Below are 14,182 nucleotides of genomic sequence, written 5' to 3'. Positions count from 1 at the left end.
ATATCAGAATAGTTTTTAAGTTTTTTTATTAGCAACTTATGCAAGTATAAATTATTAATCATACTTCTCCGAATATGTCACTAATTAGAAACACAAGTTGATGTTGTACAATCGATTTTGAAATGCATAATAGATTTAGTACTGAATTAAATGAGTAAAATAACAGAAAGTAAAATAACCAACTACAAATAAAAATACTACAATATCGTTTATACACGCATCATCATTGCGAACATAAAGTGTACTTTAACTGAACTTACATTCTGACAGAGATGAAAAATGCAAAGTTGACTGAAACCGTGTAGTTGAATAAGAAAACACACAATATATAGTATAAAACTAAAACAACTGGCATGAGATATGGTTTTATCGCGTTTAATCGCTGCGGGATCCAGACCTGTCTCGACGTCGTGGAGAGAATGAACGCGAACGTCGTGGACTTCGACTGAAAGATCTGCCTCCTCTTCGACCTCCTCGAGGAGGAGGAGACCGCGATCTGCTCCTATATCTTCCACCACCTCCTCCTCCGCCACTGCTTCCACGTGGTGGGGGACGACGATCTCGACTTCGCCCTGTTGACATTTCAACTCGTACTCGGCATCCTGGAAATGAAAGTAATTCAATGATCAGTCAACTCAAAGACAAATTTTACTCTTTAATAAGTTACGATTGCATTAAATAAATACACCACACACATACCTCCGATTCGAGTGCCATCCAAGTTTCTCACTGCATCCTCAGCATCTAGTTTATGTAAAATTCACTTACGGCGAGCCATCAAGAACAAAAAGTAATGAAAAATGACCAAATAGCTTACCCTTACCTCTTGGATCCTGAAATTCAACCACTTTATATTAACTATTTGATATTTGTTGACATATTAATAAAGGCTTACTTGAAATTCAATAAACGCGAACCCTGGAGGGTTTCGAGCGACCCAGACGTTCTTGAGAGGACCATAGTGAGAGAAAATGGCTTCCAATTCTGTTTTCGACGCATTGTTCCCCAAGTTTCCAACGTAAACCTTGCATCGCACATCCCATTCTTGATGTCTTGACATATTTGTCTTTGTCCTATTGTGTTTTATATGCAAAGAAAAAATATAACAAGATTAATTAATTTCAAACTTATATTAATACTCGTTATATTGCGGTTATTTTTATTTGAATAATAATGATCATTATTCTCCTATTATCACGCCACCCAACTTCCCACCAGAAAGCAAAAACTATTTTTCAGCGATATATATTATCAACTCGATATTATAAAAAAAGAAAACGAAAACTAAATTAAATATACTAACCATCAGGAAGCAAGAGAGAGACGCTGGTAAGACAGATGGTTTAATTGCGGTATGATGAATGTCGGTTGATTGTAACATTTTTAAACGAATACGACTACAAACGACAAATGCACAACAATAGGTGAACAATGCGTAGGTCGGCAGACCAACGCATGAGCTATCAGGAGGTGGGAGGAATGTGTCGGCGCCTACAACTTGATTGATTGATTGATAAAAGAAGGGCGGATTGGAGGTGATTTGCAAGTAATGAGATGGTGGCGAGCTTAATGCCGATGAGTCTACAAAGGCGAGGAGGATGCGACGAGATTCGACGCCATGTAGTAGTCGAAGTAGTAGCAGTGGTGTAGATAGGTGGGTTCTAGAGCTGCAAAAAACTGCAGTACAGTGATGATGACACGACGATGTCAGGGGTGCTCGGCGGCTTGGTAGAGTTTCGTGTAGCAGTGGGAGGAGGAGGCAGAAGTGGTTTTAGAGTGGATGGAGTGAGGAGGGAGAATCTACTATCAACCAATTTTCTGTATACTGGTGGGTGGGTACTGAGTGGAGTCGTAGGTCTGTTGTGCTGGGTGGGAGGACTTTTGTAAGAGACTGCCAGTCGTCAGTAGGTGACGCGGAGATACTCTGAACAAATAATCAATACTTAATCACCTCATAAATAATTAACAAATTAAAACAAACTATATTCCTCACTCCCACTCCGGACTCCGGAGTCCGGAGTCGTCCTTATTTCCTATCTACTGCATAATTCTATTGTTTATACTTATCAGGGAAACTTGATTTCGAAGTAGTCCATTCAGTCGGAATTAAAATAATGTAAAAACCTAGCAGAACATGAAATAATTAATAAATAATTAAGCTGGCTCTAATTTTTGATTGAATCAAAAATTGTGTACCAATTAAATCAAATAATACATTATTGATATATTATGCGTCTATTCTTCCTTCGTTTGTGCTCAACATGGCCGTATCACGTGAGTATATTCCAAAGTATTACAGATAAAAATTGTACAAGACCCTTGAATTAATTGTTCATCATGAACTGTTCATGTCGAAACAACAAACGATTTTGGTAAAACATGTTACGAAATTCTCAAGCAAAAACTTACCCAACTAGCTAATTCAAGTCGTCTTATGGGAGTGAGTACGATCCCCCAAGTCTCTTTGGACACAAGATTAGTATTAAATTGTTCAGAAGTATACAAATACTTGGTTTCCTTAAATAAGAACAATAGCGAGGTGCTCTGACAATTTAGATGGAGGAGAATGAACGAGAAACCGGCGCTTCATTCGTTCATATCCATGTCTGGCAGAGGGCACCATCGGCATTCTCGCATGAGAGTGAATAGCTTCTACTTACTTCAAAATTAATTCAGAGACGATGACACAGTAAGATATCAATTGCATCGATTTATTTTTTCAAAGTTTTTATTCCGTACTATTTAAACACTAGTCTGAAGGAACAAGGCCACAAGGCCGTTTAAAAATATTCTCATTGCTGTGAGTCCACTTTGTGGCGACTAGAAATAAACATTGAGAATAATTAGTTACATCATAAAAGTATTATTTCGTTGCTCGATGAAGGAAACGTATGTATCAGTCAAATTAATGTAAACTTCTTTCATCTCCTGAAGTATTGCTTGTGCAATAATTTGTAAAATGCTGTTGCTCAACTTAAAATTCGGACCGTCTAATAAATATGTGCAAAAAACTTCTGCCTCGAACTTGGCATGAAGAGCTGGAACGCTTTTCTACATACTTACTCACAGTTGCCTAATTTTCAGGCATATAATCTTGTACTAGTTTAGTAAGATTGATAATACAATTTTTCCTATTGTAGTAATTGAATACAATTACTTTGACATGTCTTGCAATTTACAATTTCTTGCACCCCGCATTTCAAAAAAATAATTCCTTTCGAACAAAAATCGACCAGAGTTTACGTATTTTACAAACTTACTCCATTTATGACCACTTATCAACGGACAAGCACCATGAAGTGTCCACTTATCCACTGGACCGTTAGGCGTATTTGTATACCACAAAACTGCAGAACCTTTCACAGGTTTCACTGCAAATCCTAGTTTCGGAAATGTTGTGAGTCCAGCAACTGACACGTCATTTAACTATGTGCAAGATCATGGGTCATTTTATTAATTATTGAAACTACTTTGTGTTACTTGTTTGCTAGTATGAATGCACACTCACGTAGATGAGAAATGTAGTGACCCTGTCACCCTTTGGGTCAGGGTTGGGATCATCTGGACCTTTCTGAAAATAAAATAACGTAAACACTCAACCGAAAAAATATTAGTCGGGTCTGCGGGGAGATAAGCGAAATTAATTTCAACTGTAAATACATACTGAGTCAAAATGTAGTTCAACGTGACCTCCAAATGCATAAGCCGCAACTTGTAAAGCCTATATTCACAGATGAAGCATATTTTGCATTGGAATCATTATTCATTACATTAGTTTAATAAATATCATTGTTCATAATTATAATGCCTCTGCAGCCTTCATTCCCACAACATTGAGACCCGTGATGAGTTCAATTCTTCGAGAAATCGGCACTTGAGGGATATCTTGATCCTTGAACCATGAATATGCTGCTGTTCGAGGGGTAGCATTGGGACCAGTGGGGGCACGTTCTAAGGCTGAGAATGCTATCGCCTTGAGGTGTGATATCCATTTGTCAGGCAAAATGTCATAGATCTGAATAATTTCAGGGTTGCTGTTAACTTGCTCAATTTTTAGAGGCCGGATTCTCCAATATTCTCCAATTCTGTTCGAGTCTTGCCAGCATTTCAACTTTGCAAGCTCTCTTCTGGACTGTAATACGTACATATAGACAATTTTTGGGAGTCAAAAGGTGTACTTTTTGTAATATATGTAGATTTGATTTATGTATACTACCTGAAAGTTTTGTCCATTGCACAGAGCAATGTGTTTGGCATAAATGGATTGATAATATTCTGGGTCATCTTCGTCCAGGTGTAGACCGGATAATTCGTTGACCATTTGAGTTCGCAGTGTCATCGGCCTTGGACCGCTTGCTGTCCGAATTCGCTTAGCAAAAATATACTCGTGTCCCTCATCGTAAAGTTGTTGATATTCTCGATTATGCTAAAAATTATAAGACGGAACTTTTTTCAATTCAGGATTTTTATCGCGAAAACACATGCATTACGAACTTCAGCAATAGTTTCTAATATATCTTGGTCTATACTGGAGGCGTTGAAGGCCGTATGCTCTTCCTGAAAATCACGTTCAAATCTTGATTTTGTAACATCAAACCACTCAAGCGCTAACGTGTAATATTTTAGCTTTTGGGCAGTTTTGGAAATTCGGTAACAATGCTCAGTCGTCAGTTTTACAGCCGTGTTCAATAATACTCCCGGTATTTTCCCTTCCGCTATCTACAAACATTATAATGCATTATCATGCGCCATAAATAGTTTATTAAACAAGTTCTAAACAAACAATTCCTCACATCGCTGGATCTCAAGTCATACATGAATTGCATTCTTAAAACTGATATTATTGCATCTTCCACATCTGCAAACTTTGGAAACCCGTGAACTCCTTCAGCTTCATGAACAATTGCGGACGACACTAATTGTAAGTAATAATGATTTAATAATATTACTGCTCAAGTATGTAAAAATATAAAATTTTAGCATATAATACTAAACCTTGTTCTGCATTCTCTGCTATATGTTTCCCAATCTCGTTAAATTCGTTTGCATATCGATTCAACATTCGGAAGGCTAGGATTGGATGTTGCGAGATAATGCTGTCTCTCTCTTTATTACGAACACTCTCCCCTAAAAATGATGTTCCCAATATCGTCGATTTCTCATAGTCTCGGGTGTACCTGCATATTAGGGAAATATCGAGACAAATGAACTATGGACATATGTATATTTTATTAACTCAATACAATTCGCATATGAAAAATTGATATCCAACACCAACTTTTTAACAAGTGCCAATCTATGCTCCAATTCTTGTTCGTATTTTTTCATGGCATTATAAACTTTGCGTTCTTGCTGGGATAGGTATTGCAGATATGTCGGAGATAAGGCGTAAGGAGCTGGTTGACTGGATGCGATACTTACTGGACCAAGTACTGCAATACCTTGACTAGTGAGGCAAAGTAGTGTCGCAAATAACCACGGTGAGGCAAACGGATTTTCCATAATATTTACTAATTTCCAATCTAAATAAGATGATCCACGACTATCTATACTTCTCGACTGTCTACTCCCACATGTTTAAAATTTCCACCTGTCAAGAACCTAAAACTGTCTTCCAGTATGCATGTATGTAAAAGGAAATCACTGAACCTGGAAGAAACCGGTTGTTGCATGAAATAGGCACAAAAAACGGATTCACTTGCTGGCTAACTAAGATTCAGAGATTGAAGAAAATGCAAGAAAAATAAGCTTGGCAATGTAATCACATAAACATATATAGGCGTATATTTGGTTTTATTTCTCGGACGATGAATATCCATTTGGTTTGCACATACATGCATGTATAAAGCACATAAGCTTGTCAAAATGATTAGAACAATAGTAGCACTTGATATCCACTCATATGACGACATAGCCAGCTTCACTTCTTGATTCTGGAAGATTTAGATTTTGACATTCTTCCCAAGTATCCGACAGTGGGTCGTACACTTCAACAGAGGCGAGCGTTACCTGTTGCAAATAATTAATTTACAAATATCAATATCTCAACTAAACTTACACATTATTATAGAAATTCGTTAAAATATTATTATCGCGCGTCATAAATATAATTAACATCAGACCTGCGCCCTGAAGAAGTTATGTTCTAATTGTTTGTCTCCTCCGATGACATAGATTTTCCCATCCACAGAACCCACTGCTGGATTTGCTCGTGGAAATTTTAGACTAGCAACTTCGACCCATTTATCTTCTTCAAATATGTACTTTTCAACAGACCTCAACACTTCTGCATGCTTACTACTTCCCCCAATTGAATATAAATGTCCATCGAGTACGGTCAATCCTGATAATATTATGAATTTGTGACATTTTGTTCATGATGTATTATATATTATTTATTATATGTTTCGTTTGTACCCATTTGCGAACGAGGAACTTTCATTGGGCTCAGCATTTCCTGTGTAAAATTGTTTTATATAATTTCAGAATAAGTATCGTCTAAAAGAAGAAAAAAAATAGATCACCTACCCATTCAGATGTTACTGGGTTGTAAGACAACAATTCTTTCAAGTGCCTGGTTTGGTGAGTACAACCCCCGACTACGTAAATTAATCTATGATCAACAATGTTCATATAATTAACTTTTGCAAGCTTTTTACAACTGTTTTCACAATAAAATGTTACCCCTCGTGCGTGCATATTCCCATGCTAAACTTTGGCTCTTCCATGTTTCCAATTAATTTCCCTATTCAATAAAATAGTTTAATCATTGACTGCATAACTAGAAGAAAGCGGGTTTGGAATTCTATACTACATCAAATACATACATTCGTTAGACTGTGGATCGTAGCGTTCAATACTTCCTCCGATATCCTCTCCTACCCATCCACCAAAGGCATACAAATGGTTTTCAAAACCACTTAAGCCAAAAGCGCATCTCGGAACCACCATTGGTTCGATTGGTGTCCATGAATCTTCTTGAGGATTGTAAACCTGCAGATTTATTTACATAGGTTTATGTAATATGTTTTGTGATATATATTTTATTATAATGCACATATTCATTCACAAATACAGTCGTCACGAATCTTTGTGCTTATTAAGAATTTCCAAAATATTATTGTATTAATACCTCGCCATTGGCCAAGATTTTGGATTCTTGTTCACCTACACATTGAATAAAGCATAAATTATAATTAACCAGATTACTCCGAGGTACATGAATGTTTTGTACCGCACAAAGTTCTGAAAGACTAGGAATTTACAGTCCGACCGCATGCATTTCGTGATTCGGCATTCATTACGAGTTTTCTTACGATACGTTAGCAAAAAACAAAAGTTCGCAAGTTGGCAAACAAATTTGACTTGAAATTTATTTGCGAACTTGCGCATCTTCAAGGGGTTTGGTAATCATTTTAGATTTTGGGTAACTAACTTAATTTGGTAATCAACTGGTTTGAGTAAAATCCAACTAAATAAAATTTAAAAACATATATTCTTCTTACCACCAACGACATAAATTAATCCTTCTAAGGCAGCAACGCCAGGCAGAATTCTTTCGATATCCATCGGGGACATTGTGGTCCATGTTTTTCTGAACACAGAATATAAAACTGTAAAACCTCGTCAATTAAATTAGAAAAAAAATCAAGATTTGAATAGGTTAATATGTTATTTGTAAACTCACTGGAAGGTGTCCAAGCAGATAACACTGTCCAGCGTCCTAATGATATTATCAGTATCTTTGTAAATACATAAACAAGACAAAATATTAAATGTGATTGGCATACGTCTCGGAAAGTTGCTTCCACCCTGACCCTAAAGCCCTTTGCGAACCTATTGAAAACCATTTTAAGTCATTTTGAATCATTCAATATTATGAGAGTGTATGTATCATATATGAATTTTCACCTCCAATGACGTATACATGTTTTTTTGCATTACGACGGGGCTGCGCCGTCAGAGTAACTAAATATCCACGTTTTCCTGATAAATCTTTTTGTAGGCATCGAAGAGCGCATTGTAAACTAGGGTCGGTTTGTTTTTCCGTGAAGGTTTGCAAAAGTGTTGACGGAATCAAAGGCAAACGGACTTTGCTAAGAATCTCAAATACATGATGTTTTCGATCTTGTAAGTCATAAATAAGCCACTTGACTGCTGCAGACAGGATCTAAACAAAATATTTTTTTAAATTATAAAATGCAAAATCAATCCACTTTGGTCCAATGTTATATATTGCATGCAAAAATTTAACCAAAAATACCTGAAACTCTGAGTCAATTGTCAGCTCCTCACTCTCGATAAATTGTAATACTACGTTTTTTGGTGCTAAAACAATGAAAATGTAACATTAAAAGGAACATCAAGTATAAAATTCATCAAGATGAATTATTAATAATAATAATTTCTAACCTTCAAAAAATTCTTCTTGTTCACAAACTTCAGGGAAATGGCGATAAATATAAGACAAGGCAAAATTGGACAATGCAGCCAATTGTAGACTTTCTGCAAATCTGGAATTCAACATAATCTTAGTTATTTCGTATAGAAAAATACTTCATATATCGTCCAGCATGTATTGTTGATAATACCGAAAAATTCCAATTGAATTTGTGGGGTGAAGCTCATTCTTAAGATAATCTGTGCAAGACTCTACTACTTCAGAAAGGCCTGAATATAAAATAACACGATTAAACAGAGGTATTTAATGATAAGAATAAGCATACATACCAATCATATCCGCTGCTGATAAAACTTCTTGAACAGTTGTCGCTGCAAGGCATATTTCACCTATTTTTTGCAAAAAAAACTTGAAAATCAGTAATAATACGTCATTTACTAATATTGTTGCTCTGACCTGTATAAATAAAGTTCAGTAGATTAGAAAATGTTGCGGAAGACATGTTTCTTAGTTCAATTTGTTGCATTTCTTTTTCAGCCATTCCCACTGTAACAGCAATAATTTAGAAATAAATACGTTTAAACTTCAATAAAGTGAGAGCAAGTGATCGAGGTTAATCACTGGTTAATGCATGTATTTCGTACCTGTGAACATGGCTCGGAAATACGTACTACTTGAGGCAAGAACACTGCGATGCGCCTGAAAGACAAAAATTTAGTACATTTACGTAATCACGTATTTATATTTGTCATTTTATTTTATTTTCACCTTAAAGACTTTCCCCTCACAGCAAATTTCAACCCCGTCCCCGAAAAATGTCTCTGACTGCCAGAGATCGTATAAATTTGACAATATCTTGGAAGAGTACGAGGAAGAAGATTTGAAAATCTTGCACGACATTTTCGAAAATTTTAATAAATGCTTGTTTGAGTTTATGAATCTCAAATACGTGTGGCTTAATAGGCGTAACAAAAAGGTATTGTTACACAGATAAGGCTTTTGTAGAAGAGTTGAACAGTTGTATTTAATGTAAAAATTGAGATATCATTATACTGCTAAAATGAGACCTTTCTTTCTCCAATGAGTTTCTCTGCTGAATATAGCCGAGTATTCAATGAAAATACATATTTGAAGTAATACTTTGAGTAATTAATACTTTACAAATCGAAATATATAGCTAAATAATACTAATCAGGCTGTTGTTTAGTGCTCTCATAACCCAGTTTTACTTGAGAGCTTTTATGAGAGTAGTACATAGATATAAGAAGAGAGGAAAAGAGTTGGTTTTGAGGATTGGAGCGACTTCTCTCTCTTTTTACAGGACGGATCTAACGGAAACTCACAGAAATCATGCATTTACGTCAGAGCTCATTTATTGATTAGCCACATTTCCCTGAATTACATTTCTGGAGTCACGTCCTCAACATTTCTGAAGAGTGATTTTGACTCAATTTTAAGATCATAATAAAGACATGTCCAACAAAATATATTATGACACGAATTTATTCAACAATGCATACCAGTTTGCTTCTCAGCATATTCTAACATAGGGAAATGTTCAATCACTGTTTTTAAGATTTTGTCTTCAACGAGTGGCTGCTCACCGTCGACATTCAGCTCCAGAAATTTAGGACCAGCTATCTTCCGGTAAATTTCAGTCAAACTGAATAAACAAACCAATACAAATGAAATAATTAATTTCTGACAGCCTGACCAAATTCACTATGCATATGTGTTGAGTAGGTCATTCCCCCGAGGGTATTATGCATATGAAATTGTATGTACCTATTACGAAATGATTCGTTGTCTGCTAGTGTTTGTTCTTCTGCAGTGTTGGTAAAATCTTTACGATTAGTATGACGTCTAATTCGCTCTTGTTCAGATACTTGAAGAAAAATTACAAGGTCTGGTTTCAGGAGATCATCTGGCCAAATAAAATCTTCCGACTTTGGCTGTTCTCCCAAAGTTTTTATTTGATGAGCCATTGCATACGCAGCTGTACTGTGCCAAAATCTTAATTACAAAATAAATGTTAAACAAATATTGCATTAAACCTCATCTGCACAAAGAAGCTATCTATAGATAAATGTATGTACATGCCTATCCATCACAACAGGTCCTTTACAATCAACTACATCTTGAGCAGCCAAGTAATTTCCGAGAGAATAATACGCTCGTCGAAGACTTTCCGGCTGGTTATCAAAAAATGGTCGGGCTTGCTGGAATTCAGGAAGTTTCGGTGGAGTCGATATCTGTTTCATATTCAGTTTGCTTGCCAAACACTTTGTCAACGTGGTTTTTCCTGTTTTATAAAATATATAAAGCTGATGGGTACTCATTACAAAAATATGGTTACATTTGTATAAATATTACCTGTGCCATCCATCCCCTCAATCACAATGAATGGACACGAACGGTCTCTGAATGATGTGGCGATGCTTTCTCCAGCAGATTTGTCCAGCAGTCCACGATTAATGCAAAGTGCAGTCAAATGCTTTATTTCTGGCGATAGCTATTAAGTAATTGTATCAAAATCATTTGAAATTTGCTATAAATTTGTGTTTTTCTTTAGCATAAAATGTATGCTGTAAATCAAAGTGAATGTGTCACCGAATAGAGCCCCAAAGCTTCCCATACTTGTCCAAGACTCCGGTAAACCACATTTGCTAAGGGTTTGTTTGGGCCAGCCATGATATTACTGGCGTCAATTGAATTTTATATTTCAGCTAAATTTTGTTTGGAAGTTTGTTTATTCCTGATTTCATGTAAATAAATATGTATGAATGATGCAAGAAAAAAGTGCACGTGTGGGACTCTCCCGCTCCGCTCCTCTCTCCTTTCTCTCCATGAAATTAGTGCTGCAATTCCACCTCACTTTTCATTATCTTTGTCTTATCCTTAGGTTATCTTTTGGTAAGGTTTCACTGCATGACGGAGACAAGCTACACTGAAAGAGTTTGACATGTACATAATACTTTTCAGCGTTGCGCATGCAATGTGTACATATATGTACATACATATGTACATATATGTATCACGAGGTGACGTATGAGGAGAAATCAGGGGTGAGTGAAAGAAAGTGTTGCAAACTTTCTCTCCTTTTCTCTGCCCGAAAAGAAAGTCACATTGGACACCTAATTACGCAGCCTTGTTGTCACATGTACAGTCCAATCCGTCCAGCTGTTCCCTTCTTTTCTTCAAATCAGTGCAAAAATAGGTCATTTTCCATAATCTACATCCTACTTCAAAATCAATAGTGGCCAAAAAATGATTAGTGGAGGAAATATTGGAGGAGACACGGAGGAAGATGATAATTTACTCACTACTTCGTCATTCCGGAACGAGACCCCGACCTGCTGCATCCCTCAGCCTCAAGGAATAAGAATCATTGGGGTCATTTCTTGCGTATGAATTTGTAACTTGAGAAGTAGGTAGATGGGATGTAACTAATCAGTCTGTTAATGGTGACAGGTGTCTGGTTTGTTCATCACTTGCCTCACTTTCCTGTGCATGCATTTGCATGGAAAAGATGAGGAGGGTCTTGGTAAGGTCGACCCCACTCGTTACCTACTCTTTACCGGTCTCAGCTCTGCTCTGGTCTCAATTTGGCTTTTATGCAAAGAGGTAAATATATAATATTGTATACACTTACAGTAGGGTCAGGCGCTTACAATATAACGATTTTGGCCTTGAATAACCCCGGAACGGTTTGTCGCAGCGGGTCAAAATTTTGAACAGACGAGCATGTTATCCTCAGATAGCCGTGTGCAAAAATTCAACTCTCTACTTTCAAAAATGCCTCCCCCACAGCCCCCAGAAGGTGAGACAGTCATTTCAACTCGTTTCAAACTCCGTCTAAAAAATTCGGTCTCCGCAGAAAAAATATTCTTTTCAAGTATTCGAACCCAAATAAGTCCATTTGACTTATATCAGGAGATTTTACAGGTATTTCACTATTCGAAATGATTTTTATCCCCATTCTAGGTTCAAGGTCGTTTGCATTATCTTGAGTCAACGTTGTCGTTTTCGAAGTCGCTGAGTCATGATGAAAAATCACCTTATTTATTTTTTTACCGTGCAATTTAGGAAAATGTTATTCTAAAAGTGGTTTCAATACACGGTCCACATCATACTTTGCAGATATCTTCACTTTTTGAGGGACTTTGATAAGTGGGAGGATACCAGGACCCGACATTGCACCCACCAGCATAAACTGTTATAAAAAGTTCTCCTTACGCGGAAGCACCAAATTGCGTGAATTGTTTTCGGAATTTGTCGTGTAGTAAGCTCTTCGAACCCAATTAGTAACTTGTAGGGAAAATAGTTCTTCGTCAATTGTCACCAATAACTCACTCCAATTCCTCAACAGAAAATTTAAATAAATTTTTTTGAAAACATCGGCGAAAATTTTTTTGGAACAAGTTGAAATGACTGTCTCAGCTTCTGGGGACTGTGGGGGAGGCATTTTTCAAAGTAGAGAGTTGAAATTTTGCATACACCCATCTGAGGATAACATGCTCGTCTGTTCAAAATTTTGACCCGCTACGACAAACCGTTCCGGGGTTATTCAAGGCCAAAATCGTTATATCTTACGCGCCTGACCCTGTATTTAAGTTATCAAGTTAAAGTGACTAGCTGCATAATATGGACTAACTTCATTTAATTACAGGGCAGTCATACGGCGACAAAAATCTGGACTCTAGTTCACATGCTTTGTGCGATGGTTTCAATCATTATGTTCAGCAAACTGTTGGCTGAAACCAATTTTGATCGATTGATGCAAGTTCTTTTATCCTTGGCTGGACTCAATTTATGCATTGTCATATTCAGTATTTTGGTCATGATTGAATTTATTTTGCATCCAAGTACGCCAAAAGATTTTTGAGTTATACATATTTACACTTGCTACGGATTATGGCATATATGTAAGTATGTAACACATATCTATGTATGTAGCTACAATGATAAAATTTTTATTTCGACATAATCCCCCAAGGTTTAGACTTTAAAACTTCGATCACAAAGGTCAAAAGTATAGCCGACAGTATGACAGGTTGGCCAAACTGTTTATATGCAAATGTATATTTCAGTTTTCGATTTTTCGCAGCGCTTTTAGACCTTAAACCTGTCCTTGGCGAAAAAATATCATGGCCAAGCAAATCAAAAAAATCGTACACGGCCAAACGGGAACTCAATTTTCTTCTAGGGACAAGTCGCATCGGCATCCGATAAAAAATACTGCAAAGTAAAAAAAATATATTCACGAAGTTTTTTGGCCGCCTCAAATTTTTTCAGACATAATTGTCCCCTTTTACCTGTCTAAGACATTAACAATCGTCAACGAGGATTTTGTCGGCAGATAAGTACTTTTGACCTTTGTGATCAAAGTTTTAAGTTTACACTTGTGGGATCATGCCGAAATTTACAGTAACTCATACTAATTACTAATACTTATTTAAGTTGACTGAAAAAATAAATGCACTCATGAAATATAAGTAATCGCAATTTATCTAATTTCTTACGCTGAGATGTCTAATATAATTCACGTGAAAGTGACATCACCCGTAGTAGAATTTGATGCATTACATGAGTGTGATGATGGTGTAAACGTGCCGGAAATGCGAGACTATGTATGGATCATCATTTCCAGAGTATTTATGTACATCCAAGTCGTCGCATCACTGCACTGGACGAGAGACGTGTAATAAACCAGAACAATTTTGTTATGCATCATTACCTATTTCACCCCCGTATTAGCGTGCTTACCGCCTGCATACAGTT

The 14,182-nt window shown here is 36.6% G+C and overlaps 5 protein-coding genes across 8 annotated transcripts; 1 reads left to right on the top strand and 4 right to left on the bottom strand.

Annotated features, from left to right (window-relative positions):
- Window positions 1-9: 9 nt before the first annotated feature.
- LOC110849628 (RNA-binding protein 1) lies at window positions 10-2,589 on the bottom strand. 3 transcript variants are annotated; one of them, XM_022097067.2, is made up of 6 exons: window positions 2,410-2,589; window positions 1,304-1,924; window positions 896-1,073; window positions 818-833; window positions 700-744; window positions 10-602 (listed from the first exon to the last, which is right to left on the bottom strand). In XM_022097067.2, exons 3-6 carry the CDS (start codon window positions 1,058-1,060, stop codon window positions 376-378), a joined length of 453 nt encoding a protein of 150 aa, XP_021952759.1. In that variant the 5' UTR covers window positions 1,061-1,073; window positions 1,304-1,924; window positions 2,410-2,589; the 3' UTR covers window positions 10-375. The 3 variants fall into 3 exon arrangements, with proteins under 3 accessions (XP_021952759.1, XP_021952752.1, XP_021952767.1); XM_022097060.2 differs by lacking the exon at window positions 1,304-1,924 and having other exon boundaries at window positions 2,410-2,588; XM_022097075.2 differs by lacking the exon at window positions 1,304-1,924 and having other exon boundaries at window positions 824-833; window positions 2,410-2,588.
- A 106-nt stretch (window positions 2,590-2,695) lies between these two features.
- On the bottom strand, window positions 2,696-5,619 carry LOC110863170 (prolyl 4-hydroxylase subunit alpha-1). The gene is made up of 10 exons (XM_022112417.2): window positions 5,279-5,619; window positions 4,996-5,177; window positions 4,794-4,915; window positions 4,495-4,719; window positions 4,217-4,426; window positions 3,809-4,132; window positions 3,665-3,721; window positions 3,509-3,571; window positions 3,261-3,426; window positions 2,696-2,820 (listed from the first exon to the last, which is right to left on the bottom strand). The coding sequence occupies exons 1-10, from the start codon at window positions 5,500-5,502 to the stop codon at window positions 2,750-2,752; spliced, it is 1,644 nt and encodes a 547-aa protein (XP_021968109.1). The 5' UTR covers window positions 5,503-5,619; the 3' UTR covers window positions 2,696-2,749.
- Window positions 5,620-5,774: 155 nt separating this feature from the next.
- On the bottom strand, window positions 5,775-9,685 carry LOC110863490 (actin-binding protein IPP). The gene is made up of 18 exons (XM_022112816.2): window positions 9,170-9,685; window positions 9,046-9,100; window positions 8,858-8,947; window positions 8,731-8,790; window positions 8,592-8,670; window positions 8,413-8,513; window positions 8,264-8,328; window positions 7,912-8,170; window positions 7,791-7,836; window positions 7,688-7,723; window positions 7,506-7,594; window positions 7,133-7,167; window positions 6,828-6,993; window positions 6,685-6,745; window positions 6,529-6,613; window positions 6,418-6,457; window positions 6,123-6,343; window positions 5,775-6,009 (listed from the first exon to the last, which is right to left on the bottom strand). Exons 1-18 carry the CDS (start codon window positions 9,299-9,301, stop codon window positions 5,899-5,901), a joined length of 1,731 nt encoding a protein of 576 aa, XP_021968508.1. The 5' UTR covers window positions 9,302-9,685; the 3' UTR covers window positions 5,775-5,898.
- Window positions 9,686-9,886: 201 nt separating this feature from the next.
- LOC110863493 (UMP-CMP kinase 2, mitochondrial-like) lies at window positions 9,887-11,237 on the bottom strand. 2 transcript variants are annotated; one of them, XM_035846780.1, is made up of 5 exons: window positions 11,012-11,237; window positions 10,775-10,913; window positions 10,502-10,703; window positions 10,187-10,414; window positions 9,887-10,064 (listed from the first exon to the last, which is right to left on the bottom strand). In XM_035846780.1, exons 1-5 carry the CDS (start codon window positions 11,090-11,092, stop codon window positions 9,908-9,910), a joined length of 807 nt encoding a protein of 268 aa, XP_035702673.1. In that variant the 5' UTR covers window positions 11,093-11,237; the 3' UTR covers window positions 9,887-9,907. The 2 variants fall into 2 exon arrangements, with proteins under 2 accessions (XP_035702673.1, XP_035702674.1); XM_035846781.1 differs by having other exon boundaries at window positions 11,039-11,237.
- A 209-nt stretch (window positions 11,238-11,446) lies between these two features.
- On the top strand, window positions 11,447-13,900 carry LOC110863492. The gene is made up of 3 exons (XM_022112820.2): window positions 11,447-11,806; window positions 11,873-12,025; window positions 13,071-13,900. The coding sequence occupies exons 1-3, from the start codon at window positions 11,669-11,671 to the stop codon at window positions 13,284-13,286; spliced, it is 507 nt and encodes a 168-aa protein (XP_021968512.1). The 5' UTR covers window positions 11,447-11,668; the 3' UTR covers window positions 13,287-13,900.
- Window positions 13,901-14,182: the final 282 nt, after the last annotated feature.

Source organism: Folsomia candida, unplaced genomic scaffold (genome assembly GCF_002217175.1).
Source record: "Folsomia candida strain VU population unplaced genomic scaffold, ASM221717v1 Fcan01_Sc001, whole genome shotgun sequence".
NCBI lineage: Eukaryota > Metazoa > Arthropoda > Collembola > Entomobryomorpha > Isotomidae > Folsomia > Folsomia candida.
The sequence above is the reverse complement of the archived record's forward strand: the minus strand, read 5'-3'. Positions and strand labels throughout refer to the sequence as shown.

Coding starts and splice junctions, on each gene's coding strand:
- LOC110849628 (XM_022097067.2), bottom strand. CDS start 1,060: ATGTCAAGACATCAAGAATGGGATGTGCGATGCAAGGTTTACGTTGGA. Junction 603..699: donor GGATGGCACTCGAATCGGAG/GTATGTGTGTGG, acceptor TTTCATTTCCAG/GATGCCGAGTACGAGTTGAA.
- LOC110863170 (XM_022112417.2), bottom strand. CDS start 5,502: ATGGAAAATCCGTTTGCCTCACCGTGGTTATTTGCGACACTACTTTGC. Junction 5,178..5,278: donor AGATTGGCACTTGTTAAAAA/GTTGGTGTTGGA, acceptor CCTAATATGCAG/GTACACCCGAGACTATGAGA. Junction 3,427..3,508: donor TCACTACATTTCTCATCTAC/GTGAGTGTGCAT, acceptor TCTTGCACATAG/TTAAATGACGTGTCAGTTGC.
- LOC110863490 (XM_022112816.2), bottom strand. CDS start 9,301: ATGTCGTGCAAGATTTTCAAATCTTCTTCCTCGTACTCTTCCAAGATA. Junction 8,171..8,263: donor CAATTGACTCAGAGTTTCAG/GTATTTTTGGTT, acceptor TATTTTGTTTAG/ATCCTGTCTGCAGCAGTCAA. Junction 6,458..6,528: donor ACCCAGTAACATCTGAATGG/GTAGGTGATCTA, acceptor AATTTTACACAG/GAAATGCTGAGCCCAATGAA.
- LOC110863493 (XM_035846780.1), bottom strand. CDS start 11,092: ATGGCTGGCCCAAACAAACCCTTAGCAAATGTGGTTTACCGGAGTCTT. Junction 10,704..10,774: donor TGAGGGGATGGATGGCACAG/GTAATATTTATA, acceptor TTTATAAAACAG/GAAAAACCACGTTGACAAAG. Junction 10,065..10,186: donor AACGAATCATTTCGTAATAG/GTACATACAATT, acceptor TTGTTTATTCAG/TTTGACTGAAATTTACCGGA.
- LOC110863492 (XM_022112820.2), top strand. CDS start 11,669: ATGATTAGTGGAGGAAATATTGGAGGAGACACGGAGGAAGATGATAAT. Junction 11,807..11,872: donor TCATTGGGGTCATTTCTTGC/GTATGAATTTGT, acceptor TAATGGTGACAG/GTGTCTGGTTTGTTCATCAC. Junction 12,026..13,070: donor TTTGGCTTTTATGCAAAGAG/GTAAATATATAA, acceptor ATTTAATTACAG/GGCAGTCATACGGCGACAAA.